The sequence below is a fragment of the Symsagittifera roscoffensis genome, chromosome 3 (assembly GCF_963678635.1).
Source record: "Symsagittifera roscoffensis chromosome 3, txSymRosc1.1, whole genome shotgun sequence".
Lineage (NCBI taxonomy): Eukaryota > Metazoa > Xenacoelomorpha > Acoela > Convolutidae > Symsagittifera > Symsagittifera roscoffensis.
In genome coordinates, this window is record NC_087064.1 from 61,000,389 (window position 1) to 61,026,750 (window position 26,362).

General features: G+C 37.4%; 2 protein-coding genes across 2 annotated transcripts; one reads left to right on the forward strand and one right to left on the reverse strand.

Moving 5' to 3' along the window:
• Window positions 1–7,883: 7,883 nt before the first annotated feature.
• Window positions 7,884–23,255, reverse strand: LOC134842049 (reticulocyte-binding protein homolog 2a-like). The gene is made up of 5 exons (XM_063858202.1): window positions 22,844–23,255; window positions 21,316–21,489; window positions 18,850–19,051; window positions 17,438–17,733; window positions 7,884–8,377 (listed from the first exon to the last, which is right to left on the reverse strand). Exons 1-5 carry the CDS (start codon window positions 22,977–22,979, stop codon window positions 8,175–8,177), a joined length of 1,011 nt encoding a protein of 336 aa, XP_063714272.1. The 5' UTR covers window positions 22,980–23,255; the 3' UTR covers window positions 7,884–8,174.
• A 753-nt stretch (window positions 23,256–24,008) lies between these two features.
• LOC134841449 (ubiquitin carboxyl-terminal hydrolase 39-like) lies at window positions 24,009–26,260 on the forward strand. Its single transcript, XM_063857445.1, has 4 exons — window positions 24,009–24,465; window positions 24,708–25,267; window positions 25,562–25,784; window positions 25,912–26,260. The coding sequence occupies exons 1-4, from the start codon at window positions 24,012–24,014 to the stop codon at window positions 26,193–26,195; spliced, it is 1,521 nt and encodes a 506-aa protein (XP_063713515.1). The 5' UTR covers window positions 24,009–24,011; the 3' UTR covers window positions 26,196–26,260.
• Window positions 26,261–26,362: the final 102 nt, after the last annotated feature.

Genomic DNA, 26,362 nt, shown 5'->3' on the forward strand with positions numbered 1-26,362 from the left:
CACTTCTTTCTTTCGTGATTCAGCTTCTTTCTTTCATTAGCCCATGTTGGTCGGGTTGGGCTCGTACGTCTCCAAGCTAAGGAATTTCGCAACTTCCACCGGCCTAAGCCACAGGTCTGCGGGAGTGAGTGGGGAAGGATTCATGGGGCAGTAAAAAATGTGGAAACTTTTGTGGGGTGCTAGGTGACAGTCCGGGCATAGAGGGGAAACTATATTGTCTAGTCGGAAGAGGCATAGGTTTAAAAGCCGACTGTAACCAGACCGGAGTTGGGAGAGTTTAGAGCGGCTAGTTCTGGAGAGAGATTTTTCTGTGGGGTCGACCTTAGGGGGCGGTACACAAATTACTTTAGAGGGAAGGATTTCTGCGAGGAACTTGGTTACTAGATTTGAGTGGTTCTGTTATTAAATGAACTTGTGCTGGTTAAAAACGAAGTTGGAAACTTCTTCTGGGTTGTTAAGATTGAGTGGAGGGTTAAGGTTGGTTAAAACGCAGTCAATATCTTCTTTAAAAGAGCTTAAAATTGATTGTCGAACTTGACGTGGTTGTGTGGGATGTGAGTGGTAGAAATAAGTTGGTTGATGGGAGCGGTATGACGAGATAAAAAAATTGAGAGGTTAAAAGAGTGCGATGATTTGGAACATTGAAGATCTCAAGCTCGCTGTGCAGGTGGGCAGTGGAACTCATGAGGGCTTGATTTTGGATAATCTGCCGGTGGTTAATGGAAATTTTGCTGGAGGCATGTGACCAGGCACGAGAGGCATAATCTAAAATGGGGCGTGCTAAGGATATGTAAGTCAAGAGGAGGGTTTCTTTTGTCTCTCCCCAAAAGGATCCTGCCAACACCTTCGGGACACCTATCCTGCGGCGGGCTTTGTCGTCGGATCTTTTACAGTGTGCAGCTAAGCATAAGGTTGGGTCAAAAGTAACCAATGAAATTATTGGGTTTTTGTTAAAAAGTACACTGGTTTTTTGTTAAAATCTTTTTTGTATCGAGAAAAAAGGGTAACTGATTCTTAAAAGGACGCAAAAGATAACTTCCTGGAAGTGAAAAAAGTAAAAAGATGATGAAGGTAATTGTTCAACGATCGAGATGCTGCCCCTACATCAGGGTTTGGGAAAAGGGATGAAAATTGGCAGCGTAAGATGTGAGACGAACATTAAAGGGGGCGTGGGAGCGTCATGGACGTAAAAATTAAAAAGAGTGGGCGTAAGATCAGAGCCCTGGGGGACTCCACAATGAACTATTTTGCGAGGGGATTCTTGGTTGCTAAAAAGTGTGGTAGCTTGTCGGCCGTTCAAGTAGTTACTCAGCCAACGGAAAATAACTCTCGGGAGCGGTGTGTCATGAATTAGATCACGAGAGTACGATGACGCACCGTGTCAAAAGCCTTCGAGAGGTCAAGCGTTGCGAGAACAGTGCGGGACGGGGGGCGATTTTGATTAAAACCGTCTGTGACAAAAAAAGTCCAAAATGTGGAAAGCGCAGTAGTGGTAGAGTTGTAAGGACGTAAACCATGTTGAGGTGTGGCGGTAATAGATACTTTGTTAAAAAAGGATGAATAAGCCTTTCTAAAACTTTAACAGCGGGGCAGAGTAAAGAGATGGGCCTATAAGAAGTGGACAATTTATGTTGAAAGTTGCAAAGGCCATCCGGACCAAGTTCTCGCGAGGGTTTGCTGTCCGCTATGGCTTGTTTAGTTTGTAGGGGGGAGAAAGTGGGGTTATCTAACAGAGTGAGCTTGGCTATTTCCGGAGTAGCTTATCTGACCCATTAATCCTGGTATTTGTGAATTGTTTATTAGAAGCCATATCTATGTCTGTGTCTGAAGAGATTGTTTTTGATTCGATATGAAAAGGGTGCCTTCCTACCACAGGCCTGGATTCGTTTAGGGAGCGTACCAATTTCCAGAACTTTCTGGCGCCAGTGCGCTAATCACAGATCTGGAGGAATTTACGTCATTTGTTTCGCTTGTCTTTCGCTGTCTGATTGAGAAGCTGGGAATTCAATTGGGAAGGAGTGAAACAAAAATGCTGTGTAGGTTCCAAGGGCTGATTGTTGTGGCGACCGAGATATGAAGGCTGACACTGGAGAAAGAGTCGGGGTGTTATGGTGGTTGCGCTCGGCGGGGATATGGTGGCGTGCTGCCCTCAGAATTTCTCCCCGGCCGTAACTGAAAAAACTAACCTCGGGGCAATGCAACCCGACTCATTCTCCTCGGTAAATTGCCTCCAATCAGCCCTGAGGAAGTTAAGGAAAGTCTTTTTTGGAGAAAAGTGTATGCTGTTTTCAAGAGGTAATTCGAAAATTATGGGGAGTTGGTCGGAGCCTAGAGATTTAATTGGGGTTAGGAGGAAGAAAATATTAGGCTCTGGGATGCTAGGGAGATGTCAGGTGAGGAGAAATGTGCATCAGAGGATAAAGAATTAAAAGGTACTCTAGTTTGGGTATCATTATTCCGGGGGCGTAAGTGGTTTTAGTAATTTCATTTGAGAGTAATTGAACACGTTGATCTTCTTTTAAATTTGAATTGCAGAGAGGAGAGTGGGAGTTTGCATCCCCGAGTACAAGAGCGTCGCCTGGAATCAGGAGATCAGTACGGGACGCAGTATAACTGGGTGGACAAGTAGATCTAGGGGATATACAAAAATGACAAATACGAAGTTTCGACGTACCGGCTACAATTGATATACACATAGCCTCTTGTGTTCTGTCGTTATTGAAAGTTACTTCTTCGTATTGTATGGATTCAGGTATTGCAATGAGGAGGCCTCCACCGCTTTTGGGCCAGTCTTTTCGAATGATAGTGAATAAGGGACCTAGTGAGGGGTTACGGCTTTGTTTCTTGAGCTTGATTTCTTGGAATAGGGCTATGTGTATTTTCATTTCTGGGCTACGAATGCTGCAATTTCAGGAGCTTTCCCAAATTTTCCCTTACAATTAAACTGGAAGATTCTATGGATACTGTTTGATCGTTGATTTGGGAATTGGTTGCAGAAGGGGCTGTGGGCAAGGATTGGTTTGTTGGAACCGTTACTTGGTAAAAGGTGTTGGATGGGGCTTTGGTTCCGGGGGGAGTTAAAATGAAAGTAGAAGTGCAAAGGGGCGGTAAAATCTCTGTTAGGTTGTTTCAAAATTTTGAGGCCACTGCATTTAAAATGTATGCAGCCACATATGTGGCACCAGACACTGGCTTGGTTTCTACTAATGTTTAGGTTGAAGGGTGAACAATTGTAGGGACTGGGGTTAGGGTTAATGCCGAATCTTAGTAGTAGGGTGAGTATGAGCAGACGGAGCAGCCTGGCCGGTTCCAGACGCTCGGTAACCGAAAACCCGAAGACTTTTGAGCTTTTCCCGAACCATGGGAGGGGGAGCTTGACGCCATTTGCAAGCTGCCAAGCCAGGATAACGGGTCCACCACTTGAAGTCGGCGTCGTCTGGACCGTCGTGATTCAGATTCGTTCATTAGGCGAGCTGGACTGGCCCTCACACCGGAAAACGCCTCCTTGTAAGCCCATCGAAATCATTAGCCTATCGAACTTGATGTTTAAGTGGGAATCGCTTTCTTGTTCTTCTCCTGCTTCGGGCTAGGAGTGAAATCCGTGTCAGATTGTCCATCAGCTTGTAGCGATATCTTGCGTTCATCATAAAACGTCTTTAATCTCATTTTTGTTTTTGAACTGAAATGTTCTTTACTGGGACTTATGCTCGACATCATCGCGTTCTTACTTTGCTTGGCTAGAGAGAATTGTTCCTTTCTTCGAATATCGCTCTTGGTATCCGACTTATACGTTCCATTGAATGACTGTTCCTCTCCTGCATTAGCCTCGGAATGCTCCGAGGTCTTATCAGATACTTCAATTCTTTCCCGCTCGGAGTCGTCAACAGATCTTTCTAGATCGTCATGATGGTGGCGGTCGGGTCGGATTAACGTTTGTTCGCCTCCGTCGAAGAAATCGGGTGGGATTACGTTTGCCATCTCGGCATCGGCGTTTCCCCCTTCATCACCATCTAGATTTTTTTCGCTTCTTACATTCATTCCGATCACTAAACGATCACCGCGACTTTGACTCGTTGCCTCTCTAACAGGAACTTCGGAGGTACTACTAACAGAAGACCGGCTGCACCGCTATTTAAAACTCCGCGTACTTCCCGTGTAAAGCTTCGGAATCTTTGTTGCTTCTCCTAACGAGTCTTTCCATTTCACTTTTGCGATCAAGGAGGTTACAAACGACAGTGTACGAGTTCCAAAGATAAAAAAAATTTATGCTTGTCTATGTACTCAATTCTTTCAAAATGAAAAAAGAGTTTTTTAATCTCTTAGAAACTCTATGAACTTTTCAGCTAAAATTAATCAATGGGTCTGCCCAGTATTGAGTTAATATTAATTCAGCTCAAACACTTATTTTAAAGTATCGCAAAAACCCGCAAGGTACAACCACCAACACATAAAACTGAATTAAAAATCAGATGACAACACACCCTATAGATGACAGCGATCTCTCGTATCAATATCATTATACAGCTGTAGATGTATCAAATCACTGCCTCGTTTAAAAATAGGCAACTTTTGTAAAACAGCAGTGATGGTTTCAATAAGGGTAAAATAAAACCTAGACTTAGAAAAAAGACTTCACTCAATTGGAACACTCCAAATGAAAAAAGCCCAGGACACTGTCGTCTCAAGTGAGTGTGTCTTTGCTGCTGCACTCACCGAGATACTCTTCGATGTGTCCTACGATTGCCCGAGCTGTCTGATCAAGTAGCTCAAGGCAACCTCTGATATAAAATATTAAGGATATAAGAAAAAACTTTCCCACATTCTGACAGTTCCAATTGTCCAAAAACTATCGGATTTGGACCCTCCGATTCCTTCCTTTTCCAATTCCTTCCCTTTCCGATTCCTTCCTTTTCCGATTCCTTTCCTTTCCGATGTAAGTATGTATCTCTATCACTTGAGCTACTCGGATGGTTGCCTTAAAAATGCTGTTAGAACTGAGCTCGTTTTTTTTTATCGCTAAACCTCGAAAACTCGAAATTTGAATCCTCGAAACAAATTTACGAAATCCAGAATATTACAAAAAGTTTATTTTCCTCAACTTTTCCGAGTCTTTTTCCGTGTGGTTTCTGTACTCAGGGGCGTTAAACTACGTAGTAACTCACTGCGCAGAAGCTCAAAATTGTTTGGAAAAAAATAGATGTCCAAAAACTTGGGGTTGGCAATTTGGCCAAGACTCGGTAATTTTCGACAACATCAGGGTGTTTTCTGTTTAATATATGTAATATATGATACGGGCTGTAACATACTAGTAATCGTTCATCAATTTTACCATACCCTCCCACACACGGAGCGATCCAATTGTGTTCCCCACCACCTAAGTTTTTCGAAATAGTACCATCAACTTAAATTGTCGTTGTGGATGTTGTCCCCTGCTGTGTCTGGAAAACGTCTGTCAGCTTGCCGCTTTAACCTCCGTTCACCGGCAAAATTACCATCAACGTGCCTAAATACTCGAACAACATTCAAGGAAGTTACCTAACCAGCAAGATATACATTCGATCTTTCGATTAAAAATGTTATATATGTATATATATCTTTCTAAAACGACAACAAAAAGAAATGTCTCGTCCGGAAATAATATAAAAGCTGTTATTTACTGTTTTTTTTGTTTTTGTCTTTTTTTCTTTCTTGAAAAACCAGTTAAAAAACCTAAAAAAGACCAAAAACAATAAAAAACAGAAAATGGCAGCTTTTATAATTTTTCTGGACGAGATGTGATCAGATTTTTCTGTTTGTTGTTGTTTTAAAATGATTTATAACGTTTTTAATAGAAAGATCGATTGTATTGCTTGCTGGATAGGTAACCTCCCTCGAGTGTTGTTTGAGTATTTCAAGATTTGGAGTATTTTTGGTGTTAAAGTCATCTTATTTTTGGCTTTTCTTGGTTACAAACTAATTTTGTTTGGCTTTACGCTTTCTCTTTAAAAGTTTTTGGTCCCATAGCTTTAGGTTATTTGGGCTCTAGACTTCCCACCAAAACCTCCGACCCCGGGAAATTTTGGTCTTGTACCGTCCATCTGGTACAATGCAGCACAATAAGGCCTCTAACTCGGGCATACGCCCGGAGCTGAGAGTTCGTCGCTGTAACATTTGCTGATCGTGATGGCCTATCGCCTTTAACAGGCCCATCCAGGAGCCCCATAAAAACGTCTATGTAGCTTTCGCGCAGAAATTGCACATTGACGGAGCGTAGAAAAAGTACCTATTGAAGTTACCTCAATCCTACTCGTTTTTAATCGTCTTGACCAAGCCAGTTGCTTTTCTGCTCTGTTAAGGTCTAAGTAAGTTGTTACTATTTTTAGGCCAACAGCCAAACAATTTTCAATCAGCTTTCGTTTACACGCGAAAGTAACTATGTTGCTGGTACTCGGATCCACAGACAAAGTGATTACTGTTAAAAACATGGCTAGAAAATTCTATTTAACAATGTTTTTACTGACACTTATATACTAAACTCATTAGAGATGTATTGACTCTCTCCTCGTCTCTAACTGCTCATGCTCTGTAATATTAAATAAAATAACAGTAAATTAAAAACGGATAGGGCATTACAGCAACTAAAATATTTTATTGTCTTTCAAAATTCTCTTGGCATCGGGCCTCCAATTATACTCTCCAGGAGAATAAATCTTTATCTCTCTGATTTCATTGCATGGTAGGATTCCCCTGGACCTTCCATTCACACGATCTTCCTATAAGCACCTTATCGCGGCTTGATCTCACGATAGAAGCCTTCGTTTCTCTTCTATTCTCTTCTTTGGCGCGACTGCGGCGGTCACTATTAGGCTGTCTAGTTTTCTGTTCGAACAGTAGAACATATTGTAATAATTCGTTGGCTCACAATTCGACCAATCAGAAATCGAGTGTAGGAATGTTCTATTAATCCACAAGCGATATTTACAAAATATAAAATTGGATCCGATGATATGTTCTTTGGAGTGATGAAGGTGTTGAAAACATAAAAAAAAGCTTGAATTGTCTCAAATAAAAAACTTTGTCGAGTCCATCACTAGCTTCTAGTGTGCCCAGAACAGAAGCACTGTTACCAACCTGTAGAGCCACAGAGACAAGCTGCTTAAGGTAAAGTGTAGACTTAGGTTCTTGCTTAGCAGCCGATAGACGTTTACCATTTACCGCTCAACGTAAAGTGTCGACTTAGGTTCTTGCGTAGCAGCCGATAGAAATTTAGTTGAACAATATTTGTATAAATTCGACCGATTTTTCATTTTGGTTCAAATGGACATTGGTACAAATGGGACTTCACCAATTCTCAAGCCATTGAAAACTTGTTTCAGATTAGAGAAATGAGGAGTTTCCTAACCAGATTTTACTAGTGATTACATATTGTTTTGGATTTTACGTTTGGTAATCTGTTAGTCTAAGGTGAGTTTTTGTGCAAAGTATCACAAAAAAATTGAAGCTCACAGCATCAATCAAAAGTAATATAAGTAGTTCTTAGAAAGGAAAGTATTTTTGGTTTCTTTCAACTTTTGAACCAGAAAACGATTTTCAAACGAGATGAATATTTGTCTCAATCAAAGCTGACTTACAGTCCCACTCTAAAAAACAAAAGTTTTGATTTGTTATTTCATTTTTGTAGCTAGATAGTTGCGTAACTTTTTTCTCCAGCATAGTTATTGCTAAAAACGATTAGAATTTAACAAAAAAGTTATGAAAAGAAGAGAATATACCTAATAGCGGTGCCTAGCGCATCAGCCATATGATAAGATGCAGGAGTAATTGAAGTATAAGAAACTGACTTTCAAACTGACATGCAACAGAGTAAACTATCTAACTAGAACTAAAAGGGAGTTCTAGAAACCATAATAAGTTTGTATGGCTAGATTTTATTCAATTATTAAATACGCGGTCATATAAGGTCATGTAAATGAAGGAGTTATATAGTATAGAAAAGTTCTTCTAGGGATTCAACTTCTCGCATTGTGCCCAGAATACAGGCGGAATTGGCAGTTTGATTAGCAATAGATATCCGTTGTTTTAAAAACATAGCCGCGCGCATGTGCAATTATTATAGAAGGTCAAATTTAAGAGAATTTTAAATCAGTACCAAGCAAAATTTCTATTTTACAATGTTTTTTTTTTTAATTTTTAGTTTACCTTCCAAATACAAAGTCGGATAGTTTTTGATCATCTGGTACTCGCATGTCTTCTGGTTCATGTCCTCGAAGGTATCGACATTTGCGCACATCGTCCCATGTCCTCTTAAGTTGAAGAGTTTCCTCGGTTTCCTTGACGTAACCCATGTACACCACAGCCTCGAATAGACTGTTGAAATGTTTTGTATTTGCCGCTTTTCCTGAAAAAAAGTTCTTTAGCTCTTTATTGATAAGTGCTTACAATCTTGTGCTAATTGTTGCACTTAGCACAAGATTATATTATATATTTCGGTATATATAACTAGTTGTTTCAAGATAGGTGAGCGGCGAATTGAGCATGTCAGTTGTTATAGTTTATTTATATATTGTTTGATCGTTTATCGTTGTTATAAGTGTAACGTTATGATGTTGAACTGTTACAAATACCTGTATGCCATAACGCCGCTACGGTTAGTTTTTCTTGGTGCAGCGTTTAGATTTTTTGGACATGTTTGATTCGTTTATTAACTGAACCACGAATAGTGTAACATGGTAATTTCTTTTTTGTTTCATTGAAACGATTCATATTTCGTTTTCGAACTCAATGTCTTTTGTTGTTTTAGTTTTGATTATCATCATATTTTCTAACGATTTTGAATACCTTTCTTTTAATCATTTTAAATCTAAATTAATTGGCTAAAAAATAAATGTAAAAGACGTGATTTTTTAATGAGAGATTTTCCCGACGATTTCAACTTCTTCAAAGAAGTATCGTTAGACGCCACGTTCCTGTAACCGTGTTTCTAAATACTTATTTCATAAAAATCTCTGAGATACGAAAAACCAGTCTACATTTTTGCTATTCGAGCTTTACCTTCAGGATTCAATTTGAGGCTCAGAATAAAATAGAACATTCGATCATTCGCAATCATATGCTATAATTGAGTGTAGCTTATTTTCATATTACTGCCTAGTTTTTGAAGCCTTATTTTAACCCCTTCCAGGCTATCAAACGGTATGAAATCGGAATATTCAAATTGATCAGGCTAACAAAAGTAAATCTCTGAATTTTAAAACGCCGTTCAACTACCAACTCGTAGTCAACAAGAACAGACCTGTCAAAGCGATGAAAATAAGTATAGAAACGACTTTGACATGAAATCGAATAGCCAACTGTACTGGGATACGGATACTTAGTCAGCAAGTTCAATTATATAAACAGATGTACGCGGAAAATTGTCTGCAAATGCATCCATTGTAACAGTTGGAAACAAAGTTGAAACGAAAACTTGATGTGATTTTATAAAAATTGGGATAATGGGACTCTTAACCATTCGTCGTTTAAAGGATCAAAACATTTTTGAGTTCATTTGAGATTTTTGAGATTTTTTGTCGTGTACCCCCCAATTCTGTTCATTTTACCGCTTGATAAATTTTGTTTTAAGAACTATATTTAATTTAATTAAGCGAGTCATTTTCAGCCATGTTTAAACCAATTGAAGAAGAAGAAGAATTTATCTCTCCATGTAGTTGATAGTACAAGCATCAATTTTTTAAAATTATTAAATCAACAAAATGGAGGGGATAGACAGGCGCAGTATGTGCCTACTTGACGTCTACCCGTTGAACAAATTATGATTGCAACTAAGTAATAAAGATAAATTTACATTCGAATAAATATAGGATTGTGGGGAAAAATTTATTTTTCCCCTAAAAATAAGCCCTCATTAAGGAATAGTTATAACTGAACACGAATAGTGTAACATGGCAATTTCTTTTTTGTTCATGAAACTATTCATGTTTCGTTTTCGAACTCAATGTCTTTTGTTGTTTTCGTTTTGATTATCATCATATTTTCTAACGATGTTGAATATCTTTCTTTTAATCATTTTAAATCTAAATTGATTGGCTAAAAAACAAATGTGAAAGACGTGATTTTTTTATGAGAGATTTTCACGACGATTTCAACTTCTTCAAAGAAGTAACGTTAGATGTCACGTTATTTTAACCGTATTTCTAAATACTTATCATAAAAATCTCTCAGAGATACGAAAAACCAGTCTACATTTTTGCTATTCGAGCTTTACCTTCAGGATTCAATTTGAGGCTCAGAAGCAAATAGAACATTCGATCATTCGCAATCATATGCTATAATTGAGTGTAGCTTATTTTCATATTACTGCATAGTTTTTGAAGCCTGGTTTTAACCTAGAATTTTAACATAAACATATGCCGGAACTGAGTAAATTTTTCTATCTTTGTTATGGCGAGACGTCTTGTCTTTCATTTTTTGATTTTCTTATCGACAACAAGGAGCACAATCTTTTGATTTTCTTATGAAGGCGCACAACAAGGAGAACCATTAGCTGTATTTTCATTTTGCCTGGCAATCAACGATATTCTGAAAGCCCTTACATCAATGTTCAAATCTGGCTACGTCGATGACATAAGTGCCGGTGATATCGTGTGGCAGAATGTCCTCAAAGACCTTGAGACCGTGATAGCAGAAGGTGTCAAGATCGGACTGAATCTGAATCTGAAAAACAAGTCTGAGTTGATTGTATTTTGCGATGATGCCAGAGAAAAGAATTCAATCATTCAGTCCTTCTTAGCAGTTTTCCCCCACATGACAATCACTGGACCTACGGACTTGGTTCTCCTAGGTGCCCCGATTGGCGAAAAGGCACAAGAAACTGTTGTTCAAGATAAACTCAACGAATTCAGTCGCATGTGCATTCGACTGCAATCGCTTCCGTCACATGTTGCTTTCTTCCTGCTTAAGAATTTTTTCTACATTCCAGAACTAATGTGCATAATGCGAACGTCAACATCATTCCTGAAAACAGACGCTCTTCACCGTTTCGACGAGAGTATCCGGAACACACTGCAGTTGATCTTCAACGTCGAGATTGACGATCCACAATGGGAGCTTTTGACGTTGCCATACAAACTGGGTGGAATGGGTATTTTGCAGGTCCCGAAACTGGCTTTTGCTGCGTATGCGTCATCCATATTTAGCACTCTAGATATCTGTAATAACTCTATGCCAATGAAGCAACAACTGAATCTCTAATTGGATCTGTTGTACAACACTGGCGAAGTACCATAAACAGTGATGAATCTCTACCAGAGCGCAAATTCAAACAGAACGATTGGTTTAACCCAATGATGCTTCAACAAGCTGAGTCGATTAAAGGACCAGGACACGTGGCCCGCTTGAACGGCTTGGTGTGACCCGGAGCTGCTGACTGGCTCAACGCCCTTCCCTCGAGAACACTAGCACTCCAGCTCACTGATGATGAATTTCGAATTGCCATAGGTTACCGTCTTGGCGCACCGCTCTGTACCCCACACGAGTGTTCTTGTGGCGATATAGTCGATGCCTATGGTAAGCATGCATTAGTTTGCAAGAAGAGCAGATCTGTTCATGCAAGACATTCGATAGGCAATCATATTATTCATAGGGCATTTATTCAAGCCAACATCCCGTCGACCATCGAGCCCCAGGGACTATTTTTGTCTGACCGTAAGAGACCAGATGGACTCACACTAGTTCCATGGACGCACGGAAGAGCATTGGCTTGGGACTTCACCTGCGTACATAGACCGGCATCCTCGTACACCCAGCTCGCGAGTCGAGAAGGACCCACTGTGGCAGATGCAGCGGAATCACGAAAACGCGCTAAATACGAAGAGATATCAGCAACACACATCTTCCAATCGATTGCGATTGAAACTCTTGGAGGTCTGGGTACTGATACACTGCGCTTTATAACAAGCCTTGGTAAACGAGTGACGCAAGCTACTGGCGATGACAGAGCGACAATTTTCTTGCGGCAGAGACTTGGCCTTGCTGTACAGCGTGGATCATTGCTGTTGATGTTGACGACCCAGTTGGTGCCGACTTTCGGCGATAACCAAGATTGAATCATGACTGTTTTTTAAATAGCGTTTAAAATGTTTTTTTTTTAAATATAAATTTGGTGCTACTCTTGAAACATTCCTCGGACTTGGTCCATTTTGTTTTTTAAGTCGGTTTGAATTCACGTAAAATTAAGTTGTAAAAAAAAATTATTACATCTAGGCCTGTCATTTTTTTCATTTTTTTTAAATTTTCAAAAAAAAATGCGATATCTCGAAAACTACAAGGATTTGGAGGGTCATATTTTCAGCATAGAATTGCAACCCTAGATTAGTTGTTTGATAGCATTTAACCAGCGGGTACCACTTTTGAAAAATAAAAGTTCAAAGAAATATGTTTTGCACCAACTCGTAATTGCCACAAATGAAAATATCTTTAAATTTATGGACGAAACTGTCTTCTTTTTTTGACATCAATTCAATGTTTTCGGGTAACAGCTTATTTCTACTCATAATATTCAATAACTTTGAACCCCTATTAGTCAAAGAACATGATTTTACCTTATTCTTACAGAATGGTGGAACAAATGATCGACCTGAAATTCGCGTATGATAGGCAAAATTTTAAAAAGTAATTAAAGAATTGAGAAAACAAGTTGGATGTATTTGATTTAGTGATCGTAAACAAAACTTCATTAAATCGTACACATATAGCTTGTGAACTGTTAGTATTTTGTTATCAGAAAAGAATTTAGTAATGGTATCAAATTTCCTTCTGAAGCAGATCATGCGAACAATTTTTCGTTGTATATTCAAAATTGGGCTTAAATAAGAAAAACTTGTGCCGCCGTGGACGAGCAAGCCATATTGTATTATTGGCTTGATATTCGACATATAGTATTTCAGTAGGATGGTTCTTGGTACATAATGTCTCATTTTCGATATTACACCACAGTGACGACCTAGTTTTGATTGAACAAACTGTATATGGTGAAAAAAATTTAAGCTTATCATCTACAATGACACCTAGGTATTTGCAAAAAGTTTTTGGCTGAAAAGTGAAATCAAGTATATCAATAGAAAGATTGGAAGCACTTCTATCCATAGTAAAATTAATTAGTAGTTTTAATTAAGTAGTTTTATCTGAGTTTAAGGTTAATTTATTTGAACAAAGCCAGGAAAAAATGTCGGTCAAATCTAACTGGTATTCTTCATAGATAGATGTTTGACATGATATGTTTGTATCATCTACAAATAGAAACACATTTGAATTGCAAACTGCTGCTTTATGTCGTTTATATAATCAAGAAACAAGAAAGCGCCTAAAACAGAGCCTGGAGGTATTCCCGTGTTTACTTGCAACCAATCAGATGAACAGTTGTTTTCATGCACACATTGATACCTATTAGATAGATAGCTTTCTCGAACCATTATAGCAATTTCCACAAGCTCCATAGCATTCTAATTTCCTCAAAAGAATTTTATGGTCCAGCGTATCAAATGCCTTTTTTTGAATCAATGAAGAAGCTATATTTAATGTTTTTATCAACACCTAGTCTTAATCTTTCAGTCAATTCAGCTAATGCATCAACTGTGGCAAACTTCTCCCTGAACCCAAACTGACGATGATACAGTAATTCAAACTTTTCAAGATAATTGTAAAATCGAGAGTGCATGATTTTTTCAATGACTTCGCTGCAGCTACTTAGAAGTGATATTGGACGGTAATTGCTCGTAATTATTCTGCTATCAGCTTTATGAAGAGGTTAAACCCGAGAATACTTGAGGCTTTGAGGAAACATGCCGGAGCAAAATGAGAAATTAGTTCCTGTTTGATTGTTTGATTCACCTACCTGCCTGCATAAAATTTAGGGCAATTTTTACCCTACCCCACCCCCTACGGTCTTAGAAAAGCTTCACAACTCGGTACTTTTTTCACTTTTTCCCCGTTTTTTCGGAAATTTTCGATTTCCTCAAAAACTACCCGTCCAGATTTGGGACTAAGGGTTTAATCGATAGACCAGGTTGTAGGAAACTCCCATGCACACGCGGCTGGTCCCTAATTTGCTTAGGGGAAGAGCTATAGACTTAGGAAAAGTCACTTTTTTGGCCTTTTTTCAAATCTTTCCGATTTCCTCAAAAACTACCCGTCCAGATTTGGGATTAAGGGTTTAATCGATAGACCAGGTTGTAGGAATCCTCCCTACACAAACGGCTGGTCCTTAACTTGCCTAGGGGAAGAGCTATAGACTTAGGAAAAGTCACTTTTTTTTGACTTTTTTGGCCTTTTTTCAAATCTTTCCGATTTCCTCAAAAACTACCCGTCCAGATTTGGGATTAAGGGTTTAATCGATAGACCAGGTTGTAGGAATCCTCCCTACACAAACGGCTTGTCCCTAATTTGTCTAGGGGAAGAGCCATACACTTAGGAATAGTCAATTTTTCGGTTTTTAGGCCATTTTTTCAAACTTTTTCGATTTCTTCAAAAACTACCCATCCAGATTTGGGATTAAGGGTTTAATCGATAGACCAGGTTGTAGGAAACTCCCCTGACCAAGCGGCTGGTCCTTAATTTGTCTCGGGGAAGAGCTGTACACTTAGGAAAAGTTTTTTTAAAAGTTTTTTGGCATTGGAACAAAGATTCAATATACAAAGATATAGGAAACACCTATGGTCTTGAAAAGTTCCCTCATGAAAACTTTTTACCAAAGCGTTACCAATGAATGCATAAGCTTCTCTTTCACTTTTTTTTTGCGTACGAAGGGCGCTATCGACTTGAGAAACCTGAAATTTTAAAACAATTTTAAAATTATCAATATTAAAATAATCAAACAGGTCTCTCCAGCTTTCAGCTGGGCCCCTAGTTAAGTATGTTAAATAAGGTGCTAACACATACCTGCTTTTAACTTAAAAAAGGTTACTAATTTCATCGATGCGACAAGTATGCTTGGGCTTCAGACTCTCTATCACATCAATTGTCTCACAAATTGTACTATTAAAAAGATATACATAGATTGGCTTACGATTTCTATTTTAATCACTGGCTCCACGTGGTTAATTTTGCTTGCTAACTTGGTTCCTACCGAAGCGAAAAATGATTGAAAGCGTTAGATATTAGAAAGCGGTCAGATAGTTTATTGTTATTGATTAAAAGAGCTGAAATTTTTGATGATTTTGCGGTCTTGCCATTTATTGCATTTAAAACTTCAAATACTTGTCTCGAGTCTCCAATACATTTATTAGATTTTTGATAGTAATAATCTTTTTTCGCGATTCTTATAAGTTTTTCGGCTTTTTAACGTTGGTCAGACAAAAGAATTCAATTTGTCTGACTTCACAATTTGTATTAGCTTCACAATTGGTCAGACAAAAGAATTCAATTTGTCTGACTTCACAATTTGTATTAGCGATTTCTTTTTATAAACGAATTCTTCAAGCCTTTAGCGAACCAAGGAGCATTAGTTTTGCTTTTGTGTATCATATTGCGTAATGGTGCAAAAAGGTTTAAGGATTTCATTAAGCTGTGATTGAACTTTTTGTACGCAAGGTCTATGTTGTTATCGCTGATCAGGTTTGCATCTTCTAAGTTTTGTTTCAAACTTAACAAAAAAATCATTCATTTTATTTTCTTTTGTTAAAAAGGACATATCACGATATGAAAAATGAATTGTGTATGTTTAAGAGCTATACGCTATCTCTACGTGTTTTAACTAAGTCTACAATAATATAGCTATGTAGTGCAAATAGGTTTAAGCTCTAATGCTTCACAGCCGATTTTTATCTAGCATCGGTTTTGTGCTTAATAGCATTACTTCTATTTAAGCATGCATGTTAGATTTAAATCATGCTTTGCATTTTTCATTTCTTTTTTTATGTATTATTTTTTACAATTGAAATCCAGGCTGTGTTAAGCACTTTTTTGTCGATGCTTGGTGATGTTTTTTAAATATAGGTTTGATTGATCATCTTCTTGTGCTCCTCCAATTTCTTGAGTGTTTATTTATTTTGTATTTTTAGATTAAATTTTGTTTTTAAGCTTAGCAACTTTTACTCTAATTGTTTTAGAGAGAAATTATTAATATTTTTTTCTAAGAGAAAGCAATTGGAAACTATCAATATTTTTTTTTCAAATCCTGATTGTTTGTCTTTTTTGTCTGTTTCGTTGAATCTGCCCTATCAACCGACGGCCGGTGCTTTCTTCAAATACCTTGCTCTGTTTTGAAGGGTACGCCTAGTGACTAAGTTACTTGCTTAACTTGTAATTTAAGCCTTTCTTGCTCGCAAAGTTAATTTTTTAATATTAGAGAGATAAAATAAAACTATTGAAAAGAAGTAAGAGTATTGTTTTGAACGATTTTTAAAATTTTGTTTATCAACTTTAACATAATGTCATCAGTGTTTTGCGATGTGCCTGCGTTTTCACCAGGAGTTTTTTGCTCGCTTTTTTATCGTAAAGCAGTTATAATTCGACATCACAAACTCTTTTTCATTGATAAAATTAAATTCAAATGTTTTTCTTCCTTATAATTTAATGACTTGCGCTTATCCTTTACAATGCAGAAAGTTCTGCACTGGTTCGCTAGTATTCATTAAACTCTGGCAATTGTGTCTGTCAGCATCTTTTCACATTTTTAACGTAGTCGAGAAAAATATTTTAAAAAGTCGCTCAAAAGTTACTGTAGTAAATCATTTGATAGCTCGGTTTGTTATCGATTCAAATACTAATTTTGTCCATTTGGTGCATAGGTAACACAATTATTTAACGCTTTGCGCAGAGTACCAACCGTTAGGATGACAAACATCACTGATTCGAGACCGAACAAAGGCCGTCAAATCCAAAATTGTTTTTCATCTGATTACAACCTAAAAAACTTGACATTTTCCCAATTTGCAACGGAGTACTAGACTTTTTCCCATAAATAACTGGTTCACATGGCTCATCTGCTGGTCCCCTCTGTTGAAACTATTTTCAATTTTTTCGGCGTTTTCGATTTTTTTTTTGCTTGGCGGCTTTCTTGTATTGTGTCGCTAGCTAGTGGTGTGTTGCTCCTCTTCACTTGTGTGAGGTTTTGTGTTGCTCGATTTTCCAAAAGAGATTTTTAGATTTATAAGTGCGATGGAGACTGGGTCATAGTTAATCTGGGTCAAAAAGCTAAAGGATTACATCGCGTTTTTAACAATCCGTTTTCTGTTCGATTTTTGTGGCTTCTGTTTATGGATCGCAAGTGATGCGAAGCTCGGCTTTATATCTTGTGCATTAACTACGAATGATAAAAGTTTGAAAATTACTATTGAATCTTTAGATAGGCTTATTTTTGTCGGAAAAAGCGCCATTGTATGGGTGCTTTGATTTTGATTAACTTCATTTCGTTACTTATTTTCTGTTGGACAGCATATAGGATAGATTAGTTTAATCTTACCCAGTAATCGATTTTTAGTTGATAGCTTCTCCTCTGCTTTCTGCTCCAATTGGACCATTCGTTTCTTGTACAAGTTGGCCACCTTCTGGGAAATCATCTGGAACCTGGCTACCAGTTTGCGTCTCCTCAGTCTTCTGTTTTTCTCTATCCTCTCTTCCGTGGACATATCTTCTTCTTGGTAGATCATCATCTGGCTTCTCTTCTGCTGCTCCAGCCGCTTCTGCTTCTCCGCATTGACAGCTGCCTCCATCAGACTGTTCTTTTTCAGCTTCTCAATGTTCGCGTGCACTTTTTCACTGGAACAACAACATTCGCTAACGAAATGATATTATAAACCATTTATTCGCAACATATGATATTTCCGATTATTTGAGCTGTTTGTTTTCGAAAGGAGAACTGCTACGCTACTGCGCCCTTAAGATATTCTGGAAATTCCTTAGAGATTTAACGTTCGAAAAGGGTAGACCATAAAAGCGACAGACTTTAATCCCGTTCCTCTAAAGCTCCTACAGTACGCTGGCGACAGTATTTACAAAATACAAAAATTGATCAACCCAATCTTATTGATAAACCCAATCCGATAAACCCGACATTTTCAGGTCAAAAGAATATCCCGAAAGTGCCGGCGATCAGCTTGTACACAATTGTTTTATTGTTCTTGTTCGGACCATTTGAAAAAATGGGGAGGAACTTCGTATTCGGGTGTGCTTTGATTTTTGTAACGCAAAAGCTAGTCCCCTAAATAATTTGACGAAAGTTTTCCCGGTATTGTGAAGAAAATTTTGAAGAAAATTTTCCCGGTATTGTGAAAAACTGGAGAAAAGGTTTTTGTTTAAATTTCGTGCGGATGAAGCGACCGATGAACGTTTGTTATATATATGAAAATTTTGTAAAAGAAAATTGGGGAAAGTTTTTTCATTTTTTGTTTATTTATTTTTTGACAATAATTGTAGTCATCTAAAATTTTTTGAAAAAAAAAAAAACGTTTTTTGGTCTAATTTCGAGCGAGTAGACTTATTTAATGCTTAAGTTAAGCCGTTTACAATAGCTTATTTGTGCCTATTTTTAGTTTTACTTCAGTAAAATTAGTTTTTGGGAGTTTTTTTACTCCATTTTGGGAATCATTTAATTTTTTTTTGTTTTCTACAAAAATCGCTTAATTACTCCAATTTGCTTATTTACCTTTGACTGTCGAATATGCCTAAGCTCTAGTTTTTCGTTCAGATTCTTTAATCACACCACGCACAAAACAAGACACTAATTTGAAAGAAAAAAAAACGTTTATCGCTTGCACAGTAACAGGCTATCCTTGTTTTGCCATGTGTATTAGTGTATTTTTTTTCTCACACATTTACTTTGTTTGCACAACGCTGGTTTCAACCTTTATCATGTTTAAAATTATCATGTTTCACCTGAAGCTTCTGAGCGCCATCAAGTCCTGCATGGGGTCTCTGTTGACCGACAGTCCCTGTTTTTGTCTCTCCTGCTCCATGCGAAGTTGTTTGAACTGACTGATGATTTCTTCGAAGCTCTTCTGGTTGATAGACTCTCTCTGCTCCTGGTTCAGCTCAACAGGTCTCTCTCTCAGTTCACGTATCTTTCTCAGTTTGTCTCCTGAAAAAATTAGCCGTGATTGTGTTAGTTAAAAATATATATTTTTTTTCCAGCTGACATTTCAACAAAATAGTAGGTTCTTTTGCAAGTTGAGGTATATTTTAACTGTTTTACAATTTTAAGATCTGAGTTTCCGGAAACTAAAAATCTAGTAAAGCAGGATTTTTATAGCGCAAAATTTGAAGCAATTTTTTTTCCTGTGCCTCAGTTACCGCTTGAAAATTTTTGTTTCAGTTTTAAGCTTGCGATATGCAAGCGTTATCAAATCGAAAGATTGACTTTATTCAATTTAACAGCTTCTTCAGTAGAATCACTGAATCATTTGATGGCTTGACTTACAGAAAATATAAGCTCAGGAGTTTATTCTGCGCGCTGGGCTTAGATAGTTGAGTAATTATCGTAAAAAGTAAAAGTATCGAGTATTAAATGAAAGAGTACAGAACATAATGTCCTTTTACGAAGACAAAACTGATCTGTACTTTTTCAGAGCGTTATCTAGTTTGTGTTGAACCATTGTAAATTTTGTTTCATTTTTATTTTTTCTTTCGTATTATTAAAATTCAGTTTTTCATCCTACTGAAATTTTTGTCAGCTTTTTTTGAAAAGACGTTTCCTTGCAGACTCCCGGAAACGTAACTAAACGCAAGAAGATGACTTGTGCCTTAGCAATTTAATCCCAGGACAATCGCCCTTATTTTCGGGATGCTAGGTTGGGACTACGGGCTGGCAAACCCTTTAGCTTTGCGTTTTTGTGCCAACAGTTCAAAAAAAGCTGACAAAGCGATCAGGTCCTAAGTTTAAGTTCGAGAATGATTCTAAAAAATATTGATTTTTTTAGGCTTTTGGCATTGGTTAAACCTTTTTTAAATTTCTATACCGGCTGAAAATGTCCAGAAAATTTGGCCATATTAGTCAAAGGACGTCTAATTATTTGCGGGCTTTTGAAGTTCATTGAACTATTGCTTGTTTTTGGTTCATTTTGGAATGATTCATTGAAAATATTGGCAAGGCCATTTCATTTTGGTTAGAAACGTTTCATTGAAGTCATTTGCAAGGTCATTTCTGTTCAAAATTTACGCGAATTAAGTAACGCGAATTTGTCTGGCTTTAAAATGGCAAAAATTTCTCTCGTTTAATTCTTTGATGATTACCGAAATCCCCTTTGAAGTAAGTTTTCTTTTCATTTTGGATTAAAACGGTGTTAAGTCATAGAAATTGTTTGAAAATGTAGCGATGTTAATTTGCTAAGGCAACAAAAAGTAGGGAGTGAAATTGTAGGGTGTTAAGTTGTTTAGAGTTAAAAAGGGGGGAACCAATAAATTGAGTTCCGAGAAATTTTGTTTCGCCTGAACACTAGCGGCATACATTCGTGTATCGCATTTAATGCAAAACTCCCTTTCGCTTCAATTGAGTTTCTTCTCAAAATCCTCTTATCTCGAGACAAACATAAAAATATATTTTTTTCAGCGTTTTTTAAATTATTTTTCGGACTCAGTGTCTTTCATCATATTTTCCTTCGACTGGCTGACATTCTTTTTTTGTCTTGTATCCGCGTAGTGACTCGAAGGTCTGCTTCGCCACTGTGTGATAATTTTCAGCAAGCCATAACCTAGAAAGCTTATGTAATTGATTTGCAATGCTGCAATATTGAGAGTAAATAAATCAGCCGAAGTATAAATCAACCGAGTATAGAAGCCCTCTGAAAAGTTAAATCATATGACTAATTTGCATAACTTTCGTTACTCTTAACACTTGCGAGCGCTAGTGTATTAGTACGAACCGTCTTTTTTTCGAACCTAACTCACAAATAAGTGTTAAAAGTGTTCACTTATTTGGTGGCACTTTTGCTACATCACGATCTGTAGCATGGGAAATTTCATAGCATCTGTTCTCTTCTTTATTGGTGGCTAGTGTTTGTGATTTTTTAAGCGTTCGTGGCTGAATGGTTAGTGCATGCTACTCATAATCTCTAGGTCGCAGATTGAAATCTAGACGTAGCCGAGTTTTTACTACTTCGAGCCTTATCTCTACTTTTTCTTATTGCACTTTTTAGAAATAGCAGCTATTTGTCGTGCTCTCCTATGTGTACATAATTGTTACAGAACTATTAAATAACACTTAATTATTTTCGGCTGGTTGATGTTTCGGCTGTTTAATACTTCGGCTGGTTTATATGCCACCGCAATATTAGCATTCCTATTGATATGTAGTAGTGAATAAATCAATGATGAAAAAGAGAAAATGAAAGATTTTTTGCAAGATACCTGAAATGGCAGGCAGAGTGAGTTGTCTTTGGATGACTCTATCTACCTCGTCTCTCCTTCTTCTCTGCTCCTTCCGTATTAGCCACGTAGACTTGGCAGGCCTTGTTTGTCTCACTTTATACCCGCGGCTGCTCGATTGACTTGTGATATGAACCACACTTGTTGCCATGTCGCCTGTATAATTTTATTTTTCAGAGGCTAAATTGTTAAAGATCTATAGAAATTAGATAATTATTGCAATTATTACATTTTTGTATGGAAAGATGTTCGAATATGCACTTTTTGAAAAGGAGAAACTATCAATTTTCTTTGAGAAAAACTGCTAAGAAATGGAATTCTCTTTAAGAACAGGAATAGTTTCCGCAAAAATATAATATTAGATTGTTAAATTGTTATGCAATATCAGTTGTGAACTGCGGTTTGATCTAGTGGCCCTTCAGTCACCCAATTATGAAGCATAAAATAACTTCAAAAACAGGTTGTCCGAAGTATTTTAAGTTTGCGTAACTAGAGCTCTGTTAGTGGCTGATTGCAATCAAATAGTTTATTCTTTGTTTTCATTATGCTGCTGCTAAGCTCCAAAAATCATATCGGAGATATTCAGCAATTTGTTTGAAATTTGCGATATTTTTTTTAAATAGAGCTTGAAGAATATAAGTACAATGATTGTGACGTTCCAAAATGCAGTACTTATTATATTTCTTGCTCTATGAAAATCAGGATGTCAAAATTGTGCAATTATCTGATTTCGAACCAAATATTTGCTCCCGATGATGTCCCTAAATTATCCTTAATGCTAATATACTTAATCTGAAATATAGTTATAAAAAAAATGTCATCTGTATTTTAAAGATGGTTCAGAAATTTTTAATCTCTTCTTTTTGTCCTAACCCACTTCATTCCCTAATACATTTTTAGGTTACTTATATCGAGGCTCATCTGATGAGCTCGAATGCTCAACTTTTTGTCCTTGGCTGAGTGCGTCGGTCATCGTTTTGTTTCCTTGATTGTATCCCCTCTGTTCGAACTCAAACTTGAAAAATAAAAAATGTTCCGATCTCAGTAATAGTTGCAAGTTGCAAGCAAAGAAGTTTTGAACATATTTAAAGAAAAAGATATTTATTCCAAATTTTCCATTTTTCGTCTAATCCGCGCTGTTGCAATTCATTTTAAAGTACGGAATTGTTCAGACTGGTTTTTCTGTATACTAAGAGATCTTTTTGAAATCTTTTGGGAATCTGAGTTAAGACTGACAGGGTTTCAAACCGCTTCAATAATTGGAACCGTTACACTAAAAGTTAAAACTAGACTTTTTCTCTTTAAACTTTGCTTAATTATCACTTATGTTGACTTGAAAAAGCACGCTAATTTTTTTTCCTATTAGATCTGGTGCAAATTTCCCTCTAATGTGGCTGCGATAATGTGAATAATGAATACAAAAGCTTTATCATGTTTCTAACCGATCGGTTGCGAGCTTTTTCCTTTCTCTTTTGTAGGGCGAATAAACTTTTAAAAAGCTGAAATTTACCTGTAGTTTGTGGTCTTGATGTTTTTCTTCTAATTTCGCCCTGTCTGCTATCTGGACCTATGTCCATCACTGTTGAAACACTCGTTTTCTCCCTTGAAGGGGCAGCGAAGGTAACTGATCTCTGAACTTTCTCCATTTTGTCACTACTGTTAAAAATGGCCTTAATTAAGAATAAAATGTACCTCGAAATAATCTTGCAATAAATAATTCGAAACGTTTTTTTTTGCTCAAAAAACGCCAAGCCAGTCAAAAAAACGGGACATGAAAAAAGCGCACCACCGTTAAAAAATCTAACTTTTAACTCATCAAGCTTTGTGAAAAAAGATTTATTCAGCTTATAGATTTTGCGCAGCTGTGTTGTATTTGTGACCAAGTGTAATTGGTTGGTAAACGTCTGGCGTAAATCTTTTATAAACGGTCTAATGGCAGTTTTCATTTTGAATCAAAAAGCTAATACGCGCATTTTGATTGTTCGTTTGTTTTGTTCCACTGTCATTCTAATTGAAAAAAAATAGTGTGCTAAGCTGAGATATAAATATCAAATCAGAAAGATTATCAGATTTTAGCTCTAAAACTGACTTGATTTACATCTAAGCTTTGGCAGGCGAGATTTGCGTTTGGGTGACAGTTCTCCTCTAGGCCGAGATTTTTTCAATATACTTAAGCGAAAAAACGAATAGAGTAAATATCGGTTAATAAAACGCATAACTCACGCGAATATCCAGGAAATGTAGTCCGAATGAAGTTTTGAACGATATTTGCTGAACCATCACTTTTTTCTTTAAAGGGAATGGCTTCTAGAGGAAGACCAGTAAGCCTTAATTTTTTTAAAAATTTTTGTAATAATTATCCCCCGGCCCAGCTCCTACCATTCCACCTTGGGTCTTCTTTCATCGAGGGTAGGAGATATCATTCATTTTGCCGCCGCTGTTCCCACCTTGAGGAGGCGGTTGACACTGTAACCTCTCAAATCGTGACTGAAGTGGGATTCGAACCGACGGCTTTTGTATTAAATGCCGCGCGTTTTACCAACTCGGCCACGGATGCTCAGTAAACCTTGTAGGCGAACTGGGAAAATGTTTGCTGTTCTGATGAGTAGAGAAAAGATGTGCTGATCAGAGCAGATTTTTTCCTAGTCCTAGAACTTTCCTCTTCTTTCAGGTTTAAAATGAACGGAGCTTATTTGAAAAGAGAAAATGCAAACAGTGAAAATATGCCAGACGAAGACGATGAAAATGAACAGTTCGAAATAGTTGCTAAAAAACAAAAATTCGATAGCAGAAATTGTCCTTATTTGGACACTATTAACAGAATTTTCCTGGATTTCGACTTCGAGAAGCTTTGCTCGGTGACCCTATCGCCTCTTAATGTATACGCATGTCTAGTGTGTGGCATATATTATCAGGGGAGGGGAAACTCGACCCCAGCTTATGTGCACAGTGGGGAGTTAGATCACCATGTATTCATGAACTTACACACACTGAAGTTCTTTTGTATTCCGGATAACTATGAGATTATCGATTCTTCACTTGATGATATAAAACATGTGTGTAATCCGATTTACACCAAAGAGCAGATCGAGAAACTGGGAGCAGTGGAAAGAGTTTGCAGACCTATTACTGGTATCAAGCTTTGTTAAATTTCGTAGCGAGATAAAATTTCCCAGCAAAATATAAAGAAAGAAAGACAGCAAGACTAAGAATTTGTTTCTCCAGTATATTTTTACAGCAATATAAAAATTTCTTTAAATATTTTTTGTTGATTGCAGGGCCATTCTTTGTGATGTTATATCATCGAATTTTTAATCATTAGATTTCGTGCTGCTCATAGATCCTATTTATGGTGACTTTTTTTTGCTTTTTAGGTACACCTTACAGACCGGGAATAGTTGGTCTGAACAATATTAAAGCGAACGACTACTGCAATGTGGTGCTACAAATAGTCTCTCACATACCGCCAATCCGAGATTTTTTCCTCCAAGATCAGAACTACAAATCAATTTCAAGGCCACCTGGAGACATTCTGAAGATTCTTTTGCAAAGATTAGGAGAGTTGTACCGTAAGTTGTGGAATTTTGGAAACTTCAAAGCTCATGTATCGCCTCATGAAATGCTTCAGGCAGTTGTGCTATGCAGCAAAAAAGTGTTCCAAATAACGAAGCAAGGAGACGCTATTGATGTTCTATCGTGGCTGCTCAATTCTCTCCATATTGCACTTAATGGTACTAAAAAGTTGAAGAGTTCAATCATCTCAAGGACATTGAGGGGGAAAATGAAAGTGAGCAGTCGCAGGTTGATTCCAGCTGAAGTAACAGATCCAGAAGAGTTGACTAAGTTCTATAATAACCCAGATTACCTCGAGAAGTTCGAGGAGCAACCGTTTACATATCTGACTTTGGATGTGCCTCCGATGCCACTTTTTAAAGTTTGAAACCTTTCTTGATATGGTTAAATTTTGTGTCAATTTTGTAAGGGACAAGCATTTGCAAATCTCAAATTACAGTGAAAGAAATTGATCAATGCCTAATAACTTCGAAAGACTTGTCTGGGATCTTTTTAAGGTAGAGAGTATCTTTATAAAGCATTAGAAAAAAACGCTCCAAAAAATGAACGAAGTTGTATAGTATTGCCATCTGTTACGTTGGCTCAACTTAGTTCATTTGGTCGAGCAAATCTTTTGAACCCTCACAGTAAACTAACGTTTCCTCACATTTTCTAGGATGAGCAAGAGCAAAACGTGATCCCACAGATAGCTCTCACCACTCTGCTTCACAAGTTCGATGGAGTGCAGGAGAAAGAGTACAAGACATATAAGGACTCAACTGTGAAAAAGTTCACAATCACTACGCTGCCGGACTTCCTGTTGATCTACATCAAGAGGTTCTACAAGAACAACTTCTTCATCGAAAAAAACAAGACACTCGTTAATTTTGCAATCAAAGGTAAGTGAAGCATCTTTTTATTAACTACTTTTTTAAACGACATCTTACTGTTATACAGGATAAGTTTAGCTAAGTTGAGAAAAGATTCAGTATTATCCATACATGATTTTTTTTTGTTTTATCTCAGGTTTGGACATGAGTGTGTTCTTGACTGAAGAGGCCAAAAAGAAATACAAACCCGAAAACTGCCTCTATGACCTCGTATCCAATGTAGTACACGAAGATGAAATAACGACAGAATCCTCCCAGAAGCTAGTATCAAACAGTAAAGGTCACTACAAAGTGCACGTGATTGACAGGCCCTCTCAAAAGTGGTTTGAATTGCAGGACTTGCACGTGACAGAAATTCTGCCCCAGATGATCACACTATCGCAAGCATATATACAAGTTTACGAAAGACGGAAAAATTAAATGTTTTTTGTTTGTTTGTTATGATTCAGCTATGAAGATCAATTACTGTTAAAAGACCTCAAAAATTTTTAACCAGGAACTGAGTTTGAGAGGAATGTAGCACCAATTGATCTTGACTACTGATAAAAGAGCTGCCGACGGATTCACGATCAACTTTTGCAATGGAA